The following is a 16,476-nucleotide window of genomic DNA, read 5'->3' on the forward strand; positions in this document are numbered from 1 at the left end:
AAAGTCAAAAATCGCACTGACATAAGTGGGAACTTTACCTGGGTATAGACTGCAGGTTCAAGCCTAAAATGATATATTTAAAATTCTTCAAGAAAACAGTTCTTGATGTATGGCACCCACAAGTTTTCAGCTTACATGTGTTGTTGGGTGCAGAGTTCCTGCCTATGAGCCAGATTCTCTTTCAATTAACTTTAGTGGAAATTATCTCATTGGCTTCAGTGGTAGTTGGATCTGGCACTTGGTGCTTTATATGCTACAACAGCAACAGGTTTTCCTTAATTTTATCCTCCATGGACCAAATTCTGCATTGACTTATACCCTGCAATTCCACAGAAGCTGATGTTGACTTTGTACGTGTATAAGAATAAATAATAATGAGTTGAGTCTTTGTTTTCCACGTGAGTGAATTTTTACAGCAGAATTTGAAACCCCTGAAAACAGAGAGTTATAATGGAAACATTATTGAAACAGTACCACAGCCAATATAATAGCACTGTAGAATGGCTAGAATGCTGACCTTTTAAAGTACTTATTCCTTGTACAAACTATCTGTGCATGGGGAACTGTGCATTGGTTTCACAGGAGAATTTAGGTCTGATTTATAGCATGCACATGGTTCAATGAGTCTGGGCTATTATTCTTCAAACAAGAATAAATACTTGACACTGATGCAACATATCACTTCCACAGTCCTGGCACACAGACATCAATATGATGCCAACAAATTCACAAAAACAAAACACATGATAAAATGCCTACTTGGACACTTAATGACCATCATGTGCCTTTTAAAACCCTTAAACTAATTCAAAATCACAGTGTGGGCCAATAAAATGGCCCAAAAGCATTCACAACATTTTGAGTTGTCATGTGCAGGAAATGGGGTTGACAATAGGTAGTAGTATAATGCATAATCATTGTACTGATGATAATATTTTGGAATTCTATAGCACCTTTTATTTTAGGATTTCCAGGTGCTGTACAGACAGAAATGAATTAAGCTTCACAACTCCTTTCTGAGTTAGGTACTATTATATTAATTTTACAAACAAGTAAAATGTAGCACAGAGTGGTCGTGACTTGCCCCAAATCACAATCCAATAGTGAAGCAAAGCAAAGCAAAGCAGGAGTAATGTCATCCAGTTGCTGGACAACACTTCCTTCCAAAAGGAGGAATAAATCCTGTATTTGTAAATGTTAGGCACACCTAAAAGGAGACACGTTTGTCTTGGAGAGAAGGGGAAGTAGCTAATGGAAAATTGCAAATGCAACACTCTTTAAAACACCCCAGTTAGCTGAGGACAGGTTTACACTACTACTGAAGTCAATCTAACTAGCATTGCTCAGGGGTATGAAAAAGACACCGCCTCAGTGACGCAAGTTACAGCAACTTAAGTGCTGTCCACATCGGCACTATGTTGGCAGGAGACACTCTCCTGCCTACATAGTTTCCAGCTCTTGTGGAGGTGGAGTAATTATGCCAACGGGAGAGCACTCTCCCAGCGGCTTAGAGCGTCTTCACCAGACATGCTACAGTGGTGCAGCTGCACTGATGTAGCACTTCTAGTGTAGACCTGCCCTAAATCACATAGTGCCATAAATTGTAAGTAGACTTAAAGGAGATTTATTGCAGACTGTGCATGAAATATTAAATGTATCTATTTCCATCATGGGAGACATACTTAAAACTCTAAAGTAGTGCTTTGAAAATGTAGGGTGCATATGTCTTTGTATCTTGGTTGAACTAAAGAGCAGTGAATCTCTGGCATGGAGGAGTGGGAAGGGTAAAAAGAGTGGGAAGGGTAGATTCAGAGATGGGAAGGGACAGAACAAGAAAGAAAACCTCTGGGCTAGAGATTCCTTATCTCAAAAACAGGGTATTAAAAAGGCAAAAGCAAATGTGTCCCACTGATGAGATGAAAATCTGAATTCCACACAAAAGCATGAGGTTACATACACAGTAGAAGTGCTACAATTTACAAGTGTAAATTCAGCAGTAGCCCATGATTCCATTGAATTCCATACCTTCACCCACTTTTCACATAGCAATCACTCCACATCTGACCTCTCAATCCTCATCCTCAAAGGAAACCTGCACAACACCTTCAACAGATGAGCCTGGGAACTTAAATTCATAACACCATTGGACAATAACATAGATTTAACAGAGACATTGGTTTTATGGCCCTTTGCAACAACTTGCAACACATGCTGCTGCCCACTGACCCTCCAATGTCCTACAACCATAGAAGTATGAATTGCTTCATTTTAAGTGGCCTCTTACAACATTTGTGAACCCCTTATGCTTAACAATTTGTCCCACCTTGTATTTAGCTTGGACACTCTAGTTTCCTTCTCCAGACCTGAAGAAGAGCTTGTGAAACTCAAAAGCTTGTCCCTTCCACCAACAGAAGTTGGTCCAATAAAAGATATTACTTCATCTACCTTGTCTCTCACACTCCATAAATGTCATGTGAAAAACACAGCTTCACAGGAGATATAAACAGAGGTGTGTATTTGACAGCAAATGGGCTTTTCTCCTGATCTCCAATCACGAGTTAGTTTTCCATGACTTGCCCTGGTATGAATTAACCTGAACAAATGACTATGCCTGGACTGTCATTATCTCATAATAAATCATTATGCCATATCCCAGGAAAGTCTCCATGTTTGCCTTGGTTTTGGCTACTATGTAAAGTTCACATTCAGATTTACTTAGGACATTGTTGCAGCAGAAATTTATCACGTCAATAGCAGACATGATATAAATACCACCCCTACCTGGGAGCATTAGAGTTGATTATGTTGGACTTGAGATCTTAATTAGTTTTATCATTAACATTTTTTCCTCTGCCAGGGCAAAACATGACCAAGTTTTTTCAATTTTGCCATATTTAACACTGACTTAATAAGAGACGTTTAAAGATTTTTCTCTAGAATTTTGTTGGCTTTTCTCCAGAAAAGCCAACAAAATTGTGTACACAAACTTGTTTCTCAGATTGCTAGGAGGTGGGGTGCATGACCCTTCAAATTCACCACAGATTCACAGATGTGAAAAGCCAGAAAAACCGTTATGATGATCTAGTCTGATTATTGCATAGAATTTTACCCAGTAATTCTTGAATCAGGCCCAGTTTTCATGGCTAAATGTCCATAACTCTCTTTCCTTCTCATAGGAAATAAGGTGTGCATAGTGCAAATAACAAGGGCACAAAATTAAATCAGAATACCTGTGTTTCCTTCCTGGCTCTTTCACTCACACATTCAGTGACCCGGGGCAAGACGTATAGTAGGGAAAACTAACCCACCTTTTTAAAAGCATTTTGAGGTTGATAGATAAAAAAAGAGATGGATTATTCATTATTATCATAAGGAATATTTGATAAATAAACAAGGACACCAAGAAAAAGAGAAAGGAAAACAAACATACCGTCCTGTGAACATTGGTACTACATAGTCAATGGCTTTATTTTCTTTCTCTTCAGAGAATAAACTCTGCTTTGCCCTCTTTGCTTTGGGACTCAATTTATAGGATCGATCTTCTACCATTGTATTGGAATCTTTTAGTCTGAAATAAAAGCCACATTATTAGACTCACAAAGAAAATTGGGAAACTGTTGAAAAAAAACATTCAGAAAACTAGAAGAAATACTAGGCATTTTATAATAATGTAAGCTCCCGTATGCTTTCTTAGCAACCAATTATGATGTTTCAATTAGCAAGTTTTCAAAATGCCTTTCAAAAGTTTTCAAAAGGCATCAGCCTTTTCTAAATCCTTGGCTTGTCTACCCACTTGCAATCACAACATGCCACAAGAAATCCAAGGATATCCGGTTTTCAGACTGTATGTCGCCAAGATCCATGTTAACACCAGCTATAAATGGGCAGCGTGAAAGGACTTGACCATAGTTATCAGTCACATCTTAAGTCCAGGTATTTGGTATTGGAACCTTTGGATGAAAGACAAGATGATCTCCAAATCTATACTGTTAGTGCTAATACATGAAATATTCAGGCATCTATGGGCTTATGTAGTCTGTAGGCTGAAGCCTGAGTCTAGAAGGTAACGTACTTTAGAGATGCCAGTACCATAATTTATATTCCAAGAAGGAACTTCCTGATATTCCAAAATATGTGCTAAATCCCACCCTCACTTGCGATAGTCCAGTAGGGAGAGAAAAAATTACAGGCTCCCACAAACTTGGAACAAGCAGCATTGTTCCAGGTTTGGTTGCCAGGCAGAATTTCTCCATAGTGCTCAAGAAAGTGCAGGCAGAGATGTACATCTCATCCCTATCTTCAGGGCAAACACTAGCATGTCCGTTGCTACAAACTGCACACATTAACCAACAAATGGTGGTCATGGCAATTGTTTCTGCTTGGAGTTCTAGCAAATTGTATCTCACAATACACCGCTCCTGGCCACTCTGTGAAATCCTGGAAAGGATGATACCTATATGATAAACTATGAATTACACCTCATATCTACAGTTGTGTCTAAATGGATGGATATATACCACACAAATATCTATTAAAAGAACTTTATTAAAGTTGCAAAGTCAAGCACTCAAAAGTTAGAAAATGCCAGAATTAAGATTGTCCCTCTGCAACATTAATTTGCCCCCTTGCATGTCTGCATTATGAGACAGTCTTTAATTACATGATCACATGCTTTGGGCAACCTGAATAATAGGCAGTGCGAGAAGCTCTGCCTATAATGTAGCAAATATCCATATGCTAAATAGGACTGACTGCATCTTTGCTGCATCTTTGACCATTGCATTTATACTCCTTCCACTATTACACTATGTCTGGACTTCTCCTAGTGTTTCTCCCGTATTCATACACACAAAGTGGATTTATTGCATGAAATCACTCTCTGCAGCAGAAAAGCCCAAAGAGGGCTAAGAGTGGGGAGAAAAATTCCCTTCGTAGAATTTTCCCAATACCATTACCTCAGATCAGAGACATTTAGGGGATGGTTTCTGCTCCACTAGGCCCCATGCCCTGTGGCAGTATGGCTCCTTCAGGAGCTGTAGTGGCATTGGCTGGATTTGCTTGCACTGCTCAGCAGCTGCCACAGAGCAAATCCATTAGAAACGCCAAGTTTTATAACCTTCTGCACCAAAATCCAGGCATAAACAGAGTGTACCAACAATCTAGACAAAGCAACACAGAGCATGAGAGAGAGTGAAACAAGATGTGCAGTAGTATAATGTTAGATAATGTACTCATCTTTAGGATTTGTGGATGATAGAATATGAGCATTGCAGCCAACCACAAATGCACTGTGACAAGTCATCAAACAAGTGGTAAAAATATTACATCAAACCCAAAGCATGTTAGTTACTGTTCATAAATGAGCGCTGCTCAAAAGGAAAACTAAGTTCTTTACGCACCCAAAAGTTTTATTCATGTATTATTTAAAAAATGGTATAAAACGGGCATCTTGAATTTGAACCCTTTCAAATTTCCTGGGATTCAGATTTGAAAACCTGGACCTGAACCTGCCTTTTGATTCCTGGTTGTTTCCAAATCTAGAGAGACCAGTTTTGAATTCTCATTTAAATTTAACTGAAACATAAGGGAACATCTGTTTTCATTAGATGTCAGGCCCAAAGTGGTGGAAATCTCAGTTCACTCAATTTTTCAGCACCATTAAATCCAACCCAGGCCTTTTCCACTCTTGATTCTTCCTGAACCACAAACCCAGAACCATAGTGTGATGGGGAGTTGGCCCAACACTGGCCTCAAAGAAGTTAATAGAGTTCTAGGAAGGCTGTGCAGGAGGCAGCCAATTAGAGAGGGGCTGAAAGGAACATCCATTCAGGGCCTGGTAGACTCATATAAGAATTGCTGCAGGGCAGAGCAGTCAGTTACTCCCTGGAGCTTAAGAAGGAGGACTGGGTGCCTGGCAAGGAGAAAGAAGCTAGCACCCTGGACAGAACAGTGCTGCTAGCAGGGACCTGGGGAGCTAGAGAGAGCTCCTGGCTGGCTGCTGGGGTTTGCAGTTAGAGGCCCTGAGACAAGAACAAAAAGGGTGCTGCAGCCACGGGGAAGTGGCGAGACCATTGGCTGCAGTTGCCACTGTGGAAATGGCAGGACAGTTGGACTGCAGCACTTACCCGTGGAATGGGGGAGCCCAGATTTTGATACAGCCAGAGGGCTGAGTAATGAAGAGGATGCCGCAGTGACATGGGTCCAGGAGCAGGTGACAGCAAGCAAGGCACCTTCTGTAGAGGGTGTACTAACCTGCGGAGCTAATCCCCAAGACAGCCAGCAGGAGGCGCCAGCATGGCGAGTGGAGTCCTGTCACACCTAACCTAAACCTAACCTTGATTCAGAACTGAACCTCACTTCCTTGGCTCATGTCTAGTTCCAGTCAATTTTTTTCTCAAATCAGACTGTGCACCAGACTACAAGCCAGACTATACACCCACACAAGGAATTCAGGAGGTGGGAGCATAAAGAGCCCCCTTACTTCCCTGTGCAGGTTATTCACATCACATGTCACAATGCTGTTGGGAGAAAAAGCACCAAGGGGCTGTTACTCCTCTTCCCATAAAGTGAGTGGGGATGGTCCTTTGTGGAGCCTTGGTGTAGAAGGGAAAGTAATGTAACACATATATAACAGTATAAAAAGGCTCACAAAAGGCTTTAGCGCTATAGTAAAAATACAGGGCCCACTAATCTATGGCTCAAAGCACTTTGCCAAATGGAATATAGTGATTGTCAGATAGGCAGAAAAAAAACCCAACATATGAAGAATGAATAAAATAAATTTATATTTAAAAGGGATAAAAATTACCTGTATTTGAGACTACCACTGTTCTTCCTTTTGCTTTACTTATGATTTCTTTTTCCAAGAGAAATCTTGTCTTTGTCTTCCCTAACTGTAACACTCTAAAATAAAATGAGTTTGCAAAGATAAAATAAATTGCATACTCCATTTCCTATCAAGTGACCTAAGTGTGCCTTGAAATATTTGCAGCTGAATATCCCCTCTTATTTTCTCTACAACTGGTATTACTGAAAAGGACAGTTCCATTCCTGCAGGCCCCTCAGGTACTGCAGATTCACGTTGGGAACTTCCACTACAATGTGTAGTCCTGGCCAGCAGGCATGGACCTGAGAGTTTCATTGCATATGATAAAAATATCACACATACCCCTGCTCTGCCTTAAATTTCCCACTCACTGCCTTGACTAAATCTACTGAGCTGAATCTCCCGTGAGAGCTACCTCCTACAGTCTCTTTTGCGAAAGGTAGCATTCAGTGTAGTGGTAGCTGTGCCAGTCCCAGGATATTAGAGACAAGATGGGTGAGGAGTATCTTTCGCTGGTTGGTCCAATATCTCACGCACCTTGTCTCTCTTTTGCTACAGAAAGCTGTGATTATTCCCTGTATCCTTTTGACCAGACTATGGTCTGCCCCTGTGAGAATCAGAAAAGCACTGGAGCCGTCACCTTTCTTGTGCCCCCTGTCTAAGGGCCAGCTACAGTTGCAGTCCCTGTGCTCTCTGGAGTGCAGAAACTGCTCCCTGATGAAGTGTTTCTTGTGGCAGATAAGAGACACCACTCTATTGTAGAGAATACCAGTGTGATTCCTTAGTCCAGCTGCTGGACCCACACCGACCCTATAAGTCTTTCTGGCTTTTGTTATTCACAGACTAACTACTTTAACAATCTGCACTTCCTAAACCTGGCCTGGAGTAAACAGTCATAGAAAGACTGACTGTCGTGCATGCGCTAAGGGTGCTTGCCATCCCAAAGTGGCTCCTCACAATGCCTCCTTTTGCTCCACTTGGAGCAGTGCAGCTCTTCACCTTCCCCAGCACAGGCCTGTTCCTGTGGGATCTAGTCTGTCCCTTTACAGTATTGAAAAGCTTCAAACAGCAAAGGAACTGTACTGAAGAGCTGAATAAACATGTTTCAGGCTTTCACTGAGGCTTTCTGGGCAAGAAAACCCAAAACTGGACTTCATTTTCTTTCCTAATCTTCATATCGTTAACTTCCATGCAAAGTGGGCTATATGAAGGACTAACACAGGAGCACATTCAAATTGAGCTGTTTGCATATGAAGACAAATCTGGTATCACTGCACCTCCTGGTGCCTTTTTGGTTATTCACAATCCTTCTAGTGCTCTATAAGAAGTAAATTCTGTCTATAGTCACCATTTAGCTGGCCTAAGAAAGAGGCCTGTACTGTCTTAAAAACAGATTCCAAAAATCGTGCCCTTTCTTTCAATAAGTTGTGACCAAAGCTTTTACTTGATACGTGCAACAGAATCTCCCTGGAGGAGAACCTAGAGGACCAACATTGCTCTCTGATTTCACAGAGGAACACTACCATGACCTTTGAATAGCTCTCAGCCTAATTTGATCTCCCAAACTAATATATGTATATTTTATCCAAGTCAGACACTATCTGTAGTCCATTATCAGGGTTGTGACCTGAGTTTACTGTCCTCATTTCTGGATATAGTTTTCAAAATTTTCAGTGTGTTTATAATATTAATTCCTGTGTTTCTCAGTTGCTCAGATTCACTGAATTTACCAGTGAAATGGGAGCAGAACTAGAGTTGTCCCTAAAGATGTAAACCCAGATGTAATCCTGTACGGATGTAAAAACAGGATGTGAACTTTTATCCAGTTCTCTCATAATAGAAGCCCAAAATGAGATCATTGTATAGTGCCTTTGTACCCCAAGCTGTGGCTTTGCTTTGGTATCTTTCCCCCAGGTAAATGTAAATCTATCCTATGTGATTGGTCTTGTCATTGTTTCTGGGCTTGTAGGAGCAGATTTTCCGTTCCACCCAAGTGAAGCCTGGGTACAATGGTGGTCGGAGAGCTCAGGTAACTGATTGCAGCTCCCTGATCCTAAGTCACCAACACAACACAAGTTAGGGCAGGGGAGCAACTCTAACTTGACCTTACACAAGTGGAGAATCAGACACCCTATCCCTAGCATGTCCCCAGAACACCCCTTCCCTCCCCTTATACCAAGGGTGGGGAGCGCATCTGGTATAGGAGATAGCAGAGCCACCTCTGCTAGCAGAGTTCCCCTGTGCAAGGGAAATTCTTCTTGGGCCATCTCCAGCCTCTTTTAAGTCATAGAATCATAGAATACCAGGGTTGGAAGGGACCTCAGGAGGTCATCTAGTCCAACCCCCTGCTCAAAGCAGGACCAATCCCCAACTAAATCATCCCAGCCAGGGCTTTGTCAAGCCTGACCTTAAAAACCTCTAAGGAAGGAGATTCCACCACCTCCCTAGGTAACCCATTCCAGTACTTCACCACCCTCCGAGTGAAAAAGTTTTTCCTAATATACAACCGAAACCTCCCGCACTGCAACTTGAGACCATTACTCCTCATTCTGTCATCTGCTATCACTGAGAACAGCCTAGATCAGTGGTTCCCAAACTTTAACAGCCTGTGAACCCCTTTCACTAAATTTCAACCCCCTCCTAAAAATGAATATTTCCAGGGATTTTCTCCTCTACCTGAGTATAAATTATAAAAGCAGTGATCTTGGAAATATAAAATTTGTTTTTATGACATGCTTATTACACACTATTTATTATTAATTATTTATCATTATAGTATTTTTATTACGTTATGAAAACGGCAACGCTCTTCCAACATCTCACTTTCGTAGCTTATATCACTTTGAATAAGCCTGTTATAAGACAAGGCTCCTATGTTTCATCAAGGAGTATTAGATGTGAAACAGCATGAAGGTATTTAAGAAGCCAACTCAAAGAGTTCCTCCTACACAAGCATTCAGATCTTGAGCAGTCCAGTACAACAAAACTTAAACTTGTTCTTCATCATAATTTTTAAAATACTAGCTGCCTATTTAATTTTAAAAACAGCAAAAAATATCCACCTCCCTTTCTTATAAGAAGTCTTGAAGTTTAAAACTCCTCAGTGTGCTAGATATGCTTGCTTTGATCTGCTTAGCTCTTGGAAATCCAGGGGCTCCGGGCTGCTGGCCCCGTGCTGCCTGAGGTCACTAGGGACCACTCTGTCCGCCATTAAGGAATTTTTCCCCGAGAACCCACTGTAACATTTCTCGAACACCAGTTTGGGAACCACTGGCCTAGATCCATCCTCTTTGGAACCCCCTTTCAGGTAGTTGAAAGCAGCTATCAAATCCCCCCTCATTCTTCTCTTCTGCAGACTAATCCCAGTTCCCTCAGCCTCTCCTCATAAATCATGTGCTCCAGCCCCCTAATCATTTTTGTTCCCCTCCACTGGACTCTTTCCAATTTTTCCACATCCTTCTTGTAGTGTGGGGCCCAAAACTGGACACAGTACTCCAGATGAGGCCTTGCCAATGCCTAATAGAGGGGAATGATCACATCCCTCAATCTGCTGGCAGTGCTCCTACTTATACAGCCCAAAATGCCCTTAGCCTTTTTGGCAACAAGGGCACACCATTGACTCATATCCAGCTTCTTGTCCACCATAACCCCTAGGTCCTTTTCTGCAGAACTGCTGCTTAGCTGCTCGGTCCCTAGTCTGTAGCAGTGCATGGGATTCTTTTGTCCTAAGTGCAGGACTCTGCACTTGTCCTTGTTGAACCTCATCAGATTTCTTTTGGCCCAATCCTCTAATTTGTCAAGGTCCCTCTGTATCCTATCCCTACCCTCCAGTGTATCTACCACTCTTCCCAGTTTAGTGTCATCTGCAAACTTGCTGCGGGTGCAATCCACACCACCCTCCAGGTCATTAATGAGATATTGTACAAAACTGGCACCAGGACCCACCCTTGGGGCACTCCGCTTCATACCGGCTGCCAGCTAGACATGGAGCCATTGATCACTACCCATTGAGCCCGACGATCTAGCCAGCTTTCTAGCCACCTCATAGTCATTCGTCCAGCCCATACTTCTTTAACTTGCTGGCAAGAATACTGTGGGAGACTGTGTCAAAAGCTTTGCTAAAGTTAAGGAATAACACGTCCACTGTTTTCCTCTCATCCACCGAACCCGTTATCTCATCATAGAAGGCAATTAGGTTAGTCAGGCAAGACTTGCCCTTGGTGAATCCATGCTGACTGTTCCTGATCACTTTTCTCTCCTCTAAGTGCTTCAAAATTGATTCCTTGAGGACCTGCTTCATGATTCTTCCAGGGACTGAGGTGAGGCTGACTGGCCTGTAGTTCCCTGGATCCTCCTTCTTCCCTTTTTTAAAGATGGGCGCTACATTAGCCTTTTTCCAGTCATCCCGGACCTCCCCCGATCGCCATGAGTTTTCAAAGATAATGGCCAATGGCTCTGCAATCACAGCCGCCAACTCCTTTAGCACTCTCGGATGCAACGCATCCAGCCCCATGGACTTGTGCATGTCCAGCTTTTCTAAATAGTCCCGAACCACTTCTTTCTCCACAGAGGGCTGGTCACCTCCTCCCCATGCTGTGCTGCCCAGTACAGTAGTCTGGGAGCTGACTTTGTTCGTGAAGACAGAGGCAAAAAAAGCATTGAGTACATTAGCTTTTTCCACATCCTTTGTCTCTAGGTTGCCTCCCCCATTCAGTAAGGGGCCCACACTTTCCTTGACTTTCTTCTTGTTGCTAACGTACCTGAAGAAACCCTTCTTGTTACTCTTAACATCTCTTGCTAGCTAAAACTCCAAGTGTGATTTGCCCTTCCTGATTTCACTCCTGCATGCCTGAGCGATATTTCTATACTCCTCCCTGGTCATTTGTCCAGTCTTCTACTTCTTGGAAGCTTCTTTTTTGTGTTTAAGATCAGCAAGGATTTCACTGTTAAGCCAAGCTGGTCGCCTGCCGTATTTACTATTCTTTCTCCACATCGGGATGACTTGTTCCTGCAACCTCAATAAGGATTCTTTAAAATGCAGCCAGCTCTCCTGGACTCCTTTCCCCCTCATGTTATTCTCCCAGGGGATCCTGCCCATCAGTTCCCTGAGGGAGTCAAAGTCGTCCACTTTGCAGTGTTTAAATTTACATGGAGCAAAGAGGACATAGGCTAGAAAACTGGTGTAGACTAAAAAAAAAAAAAAGTGAAGCCTCGTCAAGACACACGTGAGAACCAAACTCCTCCAGATGGGTGAGAAGCACTCGTTTCATTATATACAGTTTAACTTCTTGACACATCCATCATGCGGCCAAGCCACATTGCTGGTCAGTGGCTATATTGTTTGCACACACTGCGCACATCAGCAACAGTTTAAGAGGGAAATGCTTTCATGAAGCAAGTCTCACGAAAACATTTTCTGGCTCTGTCTGTCACTTTTTTAAGCTAGCTCTTTTTAATCCTCACCAATAATAAACTAATGGATGGGGGCAGTGCCAATAGAGATTTCAAGATTACTCATTTATCTTCTTGTGTTTCTCACAGATACTAATGCATATTAGTTACTCAACTCTGCACTGATCCTAGCTTCATTACTTTGCTGATGACAACATTTATTTGTTGTTGGCAGAAGCATTAATTGCACCGACTGAAGAAAACACCCTGTTTTTCTGTTTGTTTGGTTTGTCTCAGTCATGTCCTCATGATCACATTTTTTCTGCAAATAAGGGAACATGTTTTAAGCTCAAGCCTTGCCAAATATTTTGTATTTTCTCTTTAAGTAAATCTCTGACCCATGCTGTGGTGAATAACCAGCCTACAGCACAACTTCCTTTGCACTGGATTATTAGCTGCTGTCAGCAAAAAATGTTGTCAGCCATGAAGAATACACATGAAAAACCACTGAAATCTTGCACACAAATTTGAATGATTAATCCTTCAACGTAAGAAAATAAGTGGGATTAGTCTAGCTCTGCCATTGTACAGATGTAAGGGGCAGAGCTGGTGGTGATGCCTATCGGTAAAGTTGCCTAACGCTTTCCATTCTAAACCTTGGATTTTAGTGCTTATAATTCGGACAAGCTGTAACAATTAAGGCTGAAATTCTCTATACTTGCTCCCTGCCTGAGGCTGAATATCTTTGGATAGTTTCAATGAAAATGATTCAATCATTTCCAAAAACAATACTAACAAACAACTGGCAGTTCTTCCAATGTTAATTTTTTCCTCTTCATTTCTTCAAAGAGCTCTAGTACGTCCATGCTGTGGATCAAGGAAACGTAATTTGGTGGTGTTTGAGGTGTTACCCGGGTGTCAGGGAGATGCCTTTTTTTTTTGGTCCCCCTGAAAATCTACCCAGATTTGACTGAGTTAAAAGTGTAACTTACTGTGCTCTGTGTGGTCAGGCGTAGGGGTGGAGATAAGAGTTCAGCCAACCAGTTACAGTTGGATCCAGGGTGTGCAGAGTATAGGAAATGAAGGTCAGTATTGGAGGGACAGAAGCCAAATGCCAGTACTGAAGGGTAAACCAGAGTCATAAGCCAAAGGCAGAGCCAGGGATCAGTATTGGAAACAGAAGCCAAATGCCAGAACCAAAAGGTCAACCAGAGTTATAAATCAGAGGCAGAGCCAGGGATCAAAGCTCTAAGTCCGAAGGGAGCAGGAACTGTAAGCAGGCTGGAACAGGGACTGGAACAAGGGCAAGCAGAGCTGTGAGTGTGGTACTCATCGAGCAGCCACTGAGCTGCTGTGGGGTCAGGGTGGAGGCAGGCTTATAAACAGGACTACCAATCCAACAGCCAATCAAGAGCTGTGGCCATTCTATCCGTTCCATGGCATTAGAACATAAGAATGGCTCCAGAGGTCCCAGGTTCAATCCCGCCCACTGACAACCAGGGTCTGTCAGCGTTACAAGTGGGGGCTTGGAGTTATTGAATGAGGATCTATTGCATGACCTAAAAGCCACATGACTCTTAGCCAAGGCTGTAGCAGACTCATGAATCACTAGCTGGACTAGGTGCCACTAGAGGAGGACAGAGCACCACACCAAGCAGGTATGGGTTACATACTTCCTCTAACTGGGGAAGCGAGTCCTGAGTTTCAGAAACTTCCTCAGTGGGGCTAGTCATCATGCATGGGTTCTGGAGCAGGTGCATTGTTGAGGGGTGGAAGGCCTGGGTGTTGTCAGGGCTCACAGGGCTGGGCCACGTTCACGGCACTGCTCAGGAAGGCAGCTGTCAATTCTGATACATAGGTTGATCAAGTTGTGAGACGGGATGGCAGCTCAACCCACATCAGCGCATCCTTTATATCATGGTTCAGCCCAATCTGAAATGGATGACGCTGCGCAGTCTCATTCCACATGGTGTTCATGGAAAGGCGATGGAATTTGGCAGCATATTGGCGGCTGATTGACGCCCTTATTGTAGTGCTTGTGGCACAGCTTCAGCAGTTTGGGAGTGGTGGGGGGTCACTGAAGAGAACCAACATGGCCTGAATGAACTGCTCCAACTGACTCCAAGGACGGGGCTGTACTGTTCCAAGAGTGGGGAGGTCCAGGCCAAGGTTTCCCCAGGGAGCAGACTAATGATGAGCCCTACTCAGGCCTGCTCTGTGGGGAACAGTTGGGGGTGAACAAGAAGAGGAAACTGAATTGATAGGAAACCTCAAAACCGACTACAATCACCACTAAACTTGTCTGGGAGTGGGACCTTCAGCTCCTGGTGGGCAAGAGCCAGGGTTGCTAGTGAAGCCTCTTGAGCTTGTAGGGCCGCATTGTGCACCTGCACGTTCTGTATGGCCCCCCCACCAGTTCCGCCAGGGAAAAACTGGCCTGAGTGGAGTCCATGCCAGTGATGTGGGTCCCTAGCCTTTGTATTGGGGCTGCTCAAACTATAGCTGACTGGGCCATGGGTGGTCAGGCCTAGTGGTGGAAGCAAGAGTTCAGCCTACAAGTTAGAGCTGAGTCCAGGATGGGTAAAGTCCAGGAAACAGGCCAAGAGTCAGTACTGAAGGGACAGAAGCCAAATGCCAGAGCTGGGTAACCCAGAGGTGGAGCCAGGGTTCAGTACTGGACAGGCAAAAGCCGAATGCCGGAATGGAGGGTCAACCAGAGTTGTAAGTCATGCAGAGCTGGGGATTGAAGCCAGAGTCTGAAGCTGGAGGGGAGCAGGGACTGGAACAAGGACAAGCACAGCTGCAGGCATGATATGCATTGAGGAGCTGCTGATCTGCTGGGGGAGCCAGGATTATAAGCAGGGCTTCTAAACCAGCAGCCAGGCGGGGCTGTGGCCACTGTCAGTTCCCAGGCAGTGCAGATTGGCTCATGGCTCTCTAGCAGTGAAGTTAGTCAGGGAGCAGGCCAGCAGTTGGTCCTAGCTGATCTGGTCCCTGTCAATAAGCCTCTGAAAATTGTCATTTCTCCATACTCAGCAGAGCTTGTTAGAAGCGTGCTGCTAAAACTGACAAGCATTCCATCTACACTGAGCATGATCCAACCCCACAAAACTCTCTACAGTATATGCCAAATGCACTGAGAATGCTTTCCGCACCACTGAGCCTCCTACATCCGTAGTTTTCAGCCTGTGGTCTGTGGACCTCTGGGGGTCTGCAGTCTATGTTTAAGATTTCCAAAGGTGTCTGCATCTCCATTTGAAATTTGTTAGGGAGTCCATAAATGAAAAAAGGTTAAAAACCACTGTCCTACATAACAGGCCATCTGGGGATCAGGTCAAATGTTGTGCAATCCACTCTGCATCTCAGCATACCTTTCCTGACACATCCCCTACACAAAGTGAGGAACGCAGGTAGCATAGACTGTCTAGCAAGGAATCCTTGGCTGCCCAAGTAGTAATGCTTTCTGAACATGGGACGTAATGGCCATCCTGGGTCAGATCAGTGGTCCATCTGGCCCAGTATCCTTGTCTTTCAACAGTGGCCAGTGCCAGATGCTTCAGAGGGAATGAACCAGGGCAATTATCAAGTGATCCATCCCCTGTCATCCAATCCCAGCTTCTGGCAGTCAGAGATTTCGGGACACCCAGAGCCTTGGTTGCATTTCTGATCATCTTTTCTAATGGCCATTGATGAACCTATCCTCCATGAAACTTGTCTAATTCTTTTGTAGCCGAGTTATACTTTTGGCCCTCACAACTCCCTGGCAATAAGTTCCAGAAGTTGACTGTGTGTTGTGTGAAGAAGTACTTCCTTATATTTGTTTTAAACCTGCTGCCTGTTAATTTCATTGGGTGACCCCTGGTTCTTGTGTTATGTGAAAGGGTAAATAACACTTCCCTTATTCACTTTCTCCCACACCATTCATGATTTTACAGACCTCTATCATATCCCTATCTTAGTCATCTCTTTTCTAAGCTGAACAATCATAGTCTTTTTACTTTCTCCTTACGTGGAAGCGGTTTCATACCCCTAATCATTTTCATTGCCCTTCTCTGTACCTTTTCCAGTTCTAATATGGCTGCTTTGTGCTACTGAGGCTGTGTAAAGAAGCCACAGGAGGGGTGAGAATCTGTGAGGAAAGACACATGAAGAGCCAGCAGCCCCACACCTCCTCCGGTGTGGCTGTACCATCCCCAGCCCCACCCCCTGCCCTTTCACAGAACTGCCTCTCCTCCAGCTCCATCTGTACAGCAGCAGCC

At 43.6% G+C, this 16,476-nt stretch overlaps 1 protein-coding gene across 4 annotated transcripts in view; it reads right to left on the reverse strand.

Annotated features, from left to right (window-relative positions):
• MYOM1 (myomesin 1) overlaps nt 1-16,476 on the reverse strand; it is a 108,767-nt gene that overhangs the window by 85,870 nt on the left and 6,421 nt on the right. For all 4 annotated transcript variants that reach the window (XM_043538796.1, XM_037892796.2, XM_043538795.1 and 1 more), the window contains exon 3: nt 3,431-3,568. In XM_043538796.1, coding sequence (XP_043394731.1) covers nt 3,431-3,568 — 138 coding nt within the window. The remainder of the gene's footprint in view (nt 1-3,430; nt 3,569-16,476) is intronic.

Source organism: Chelonia mydas, chromosome 2 (assembly GCF_015237465.2).
Source record: "Chelonia mydas isolate rCheMyd1 chromosome 2, rCheMyd1.pri.v2, whole genome shotgun sequence".
NCBI classification, from domain to species: domain Eukaryota; kingdom Metazoa; phylum Chordata; order Testudines; family Cheloniidae; genus Chelonia; species Chelonia mydas.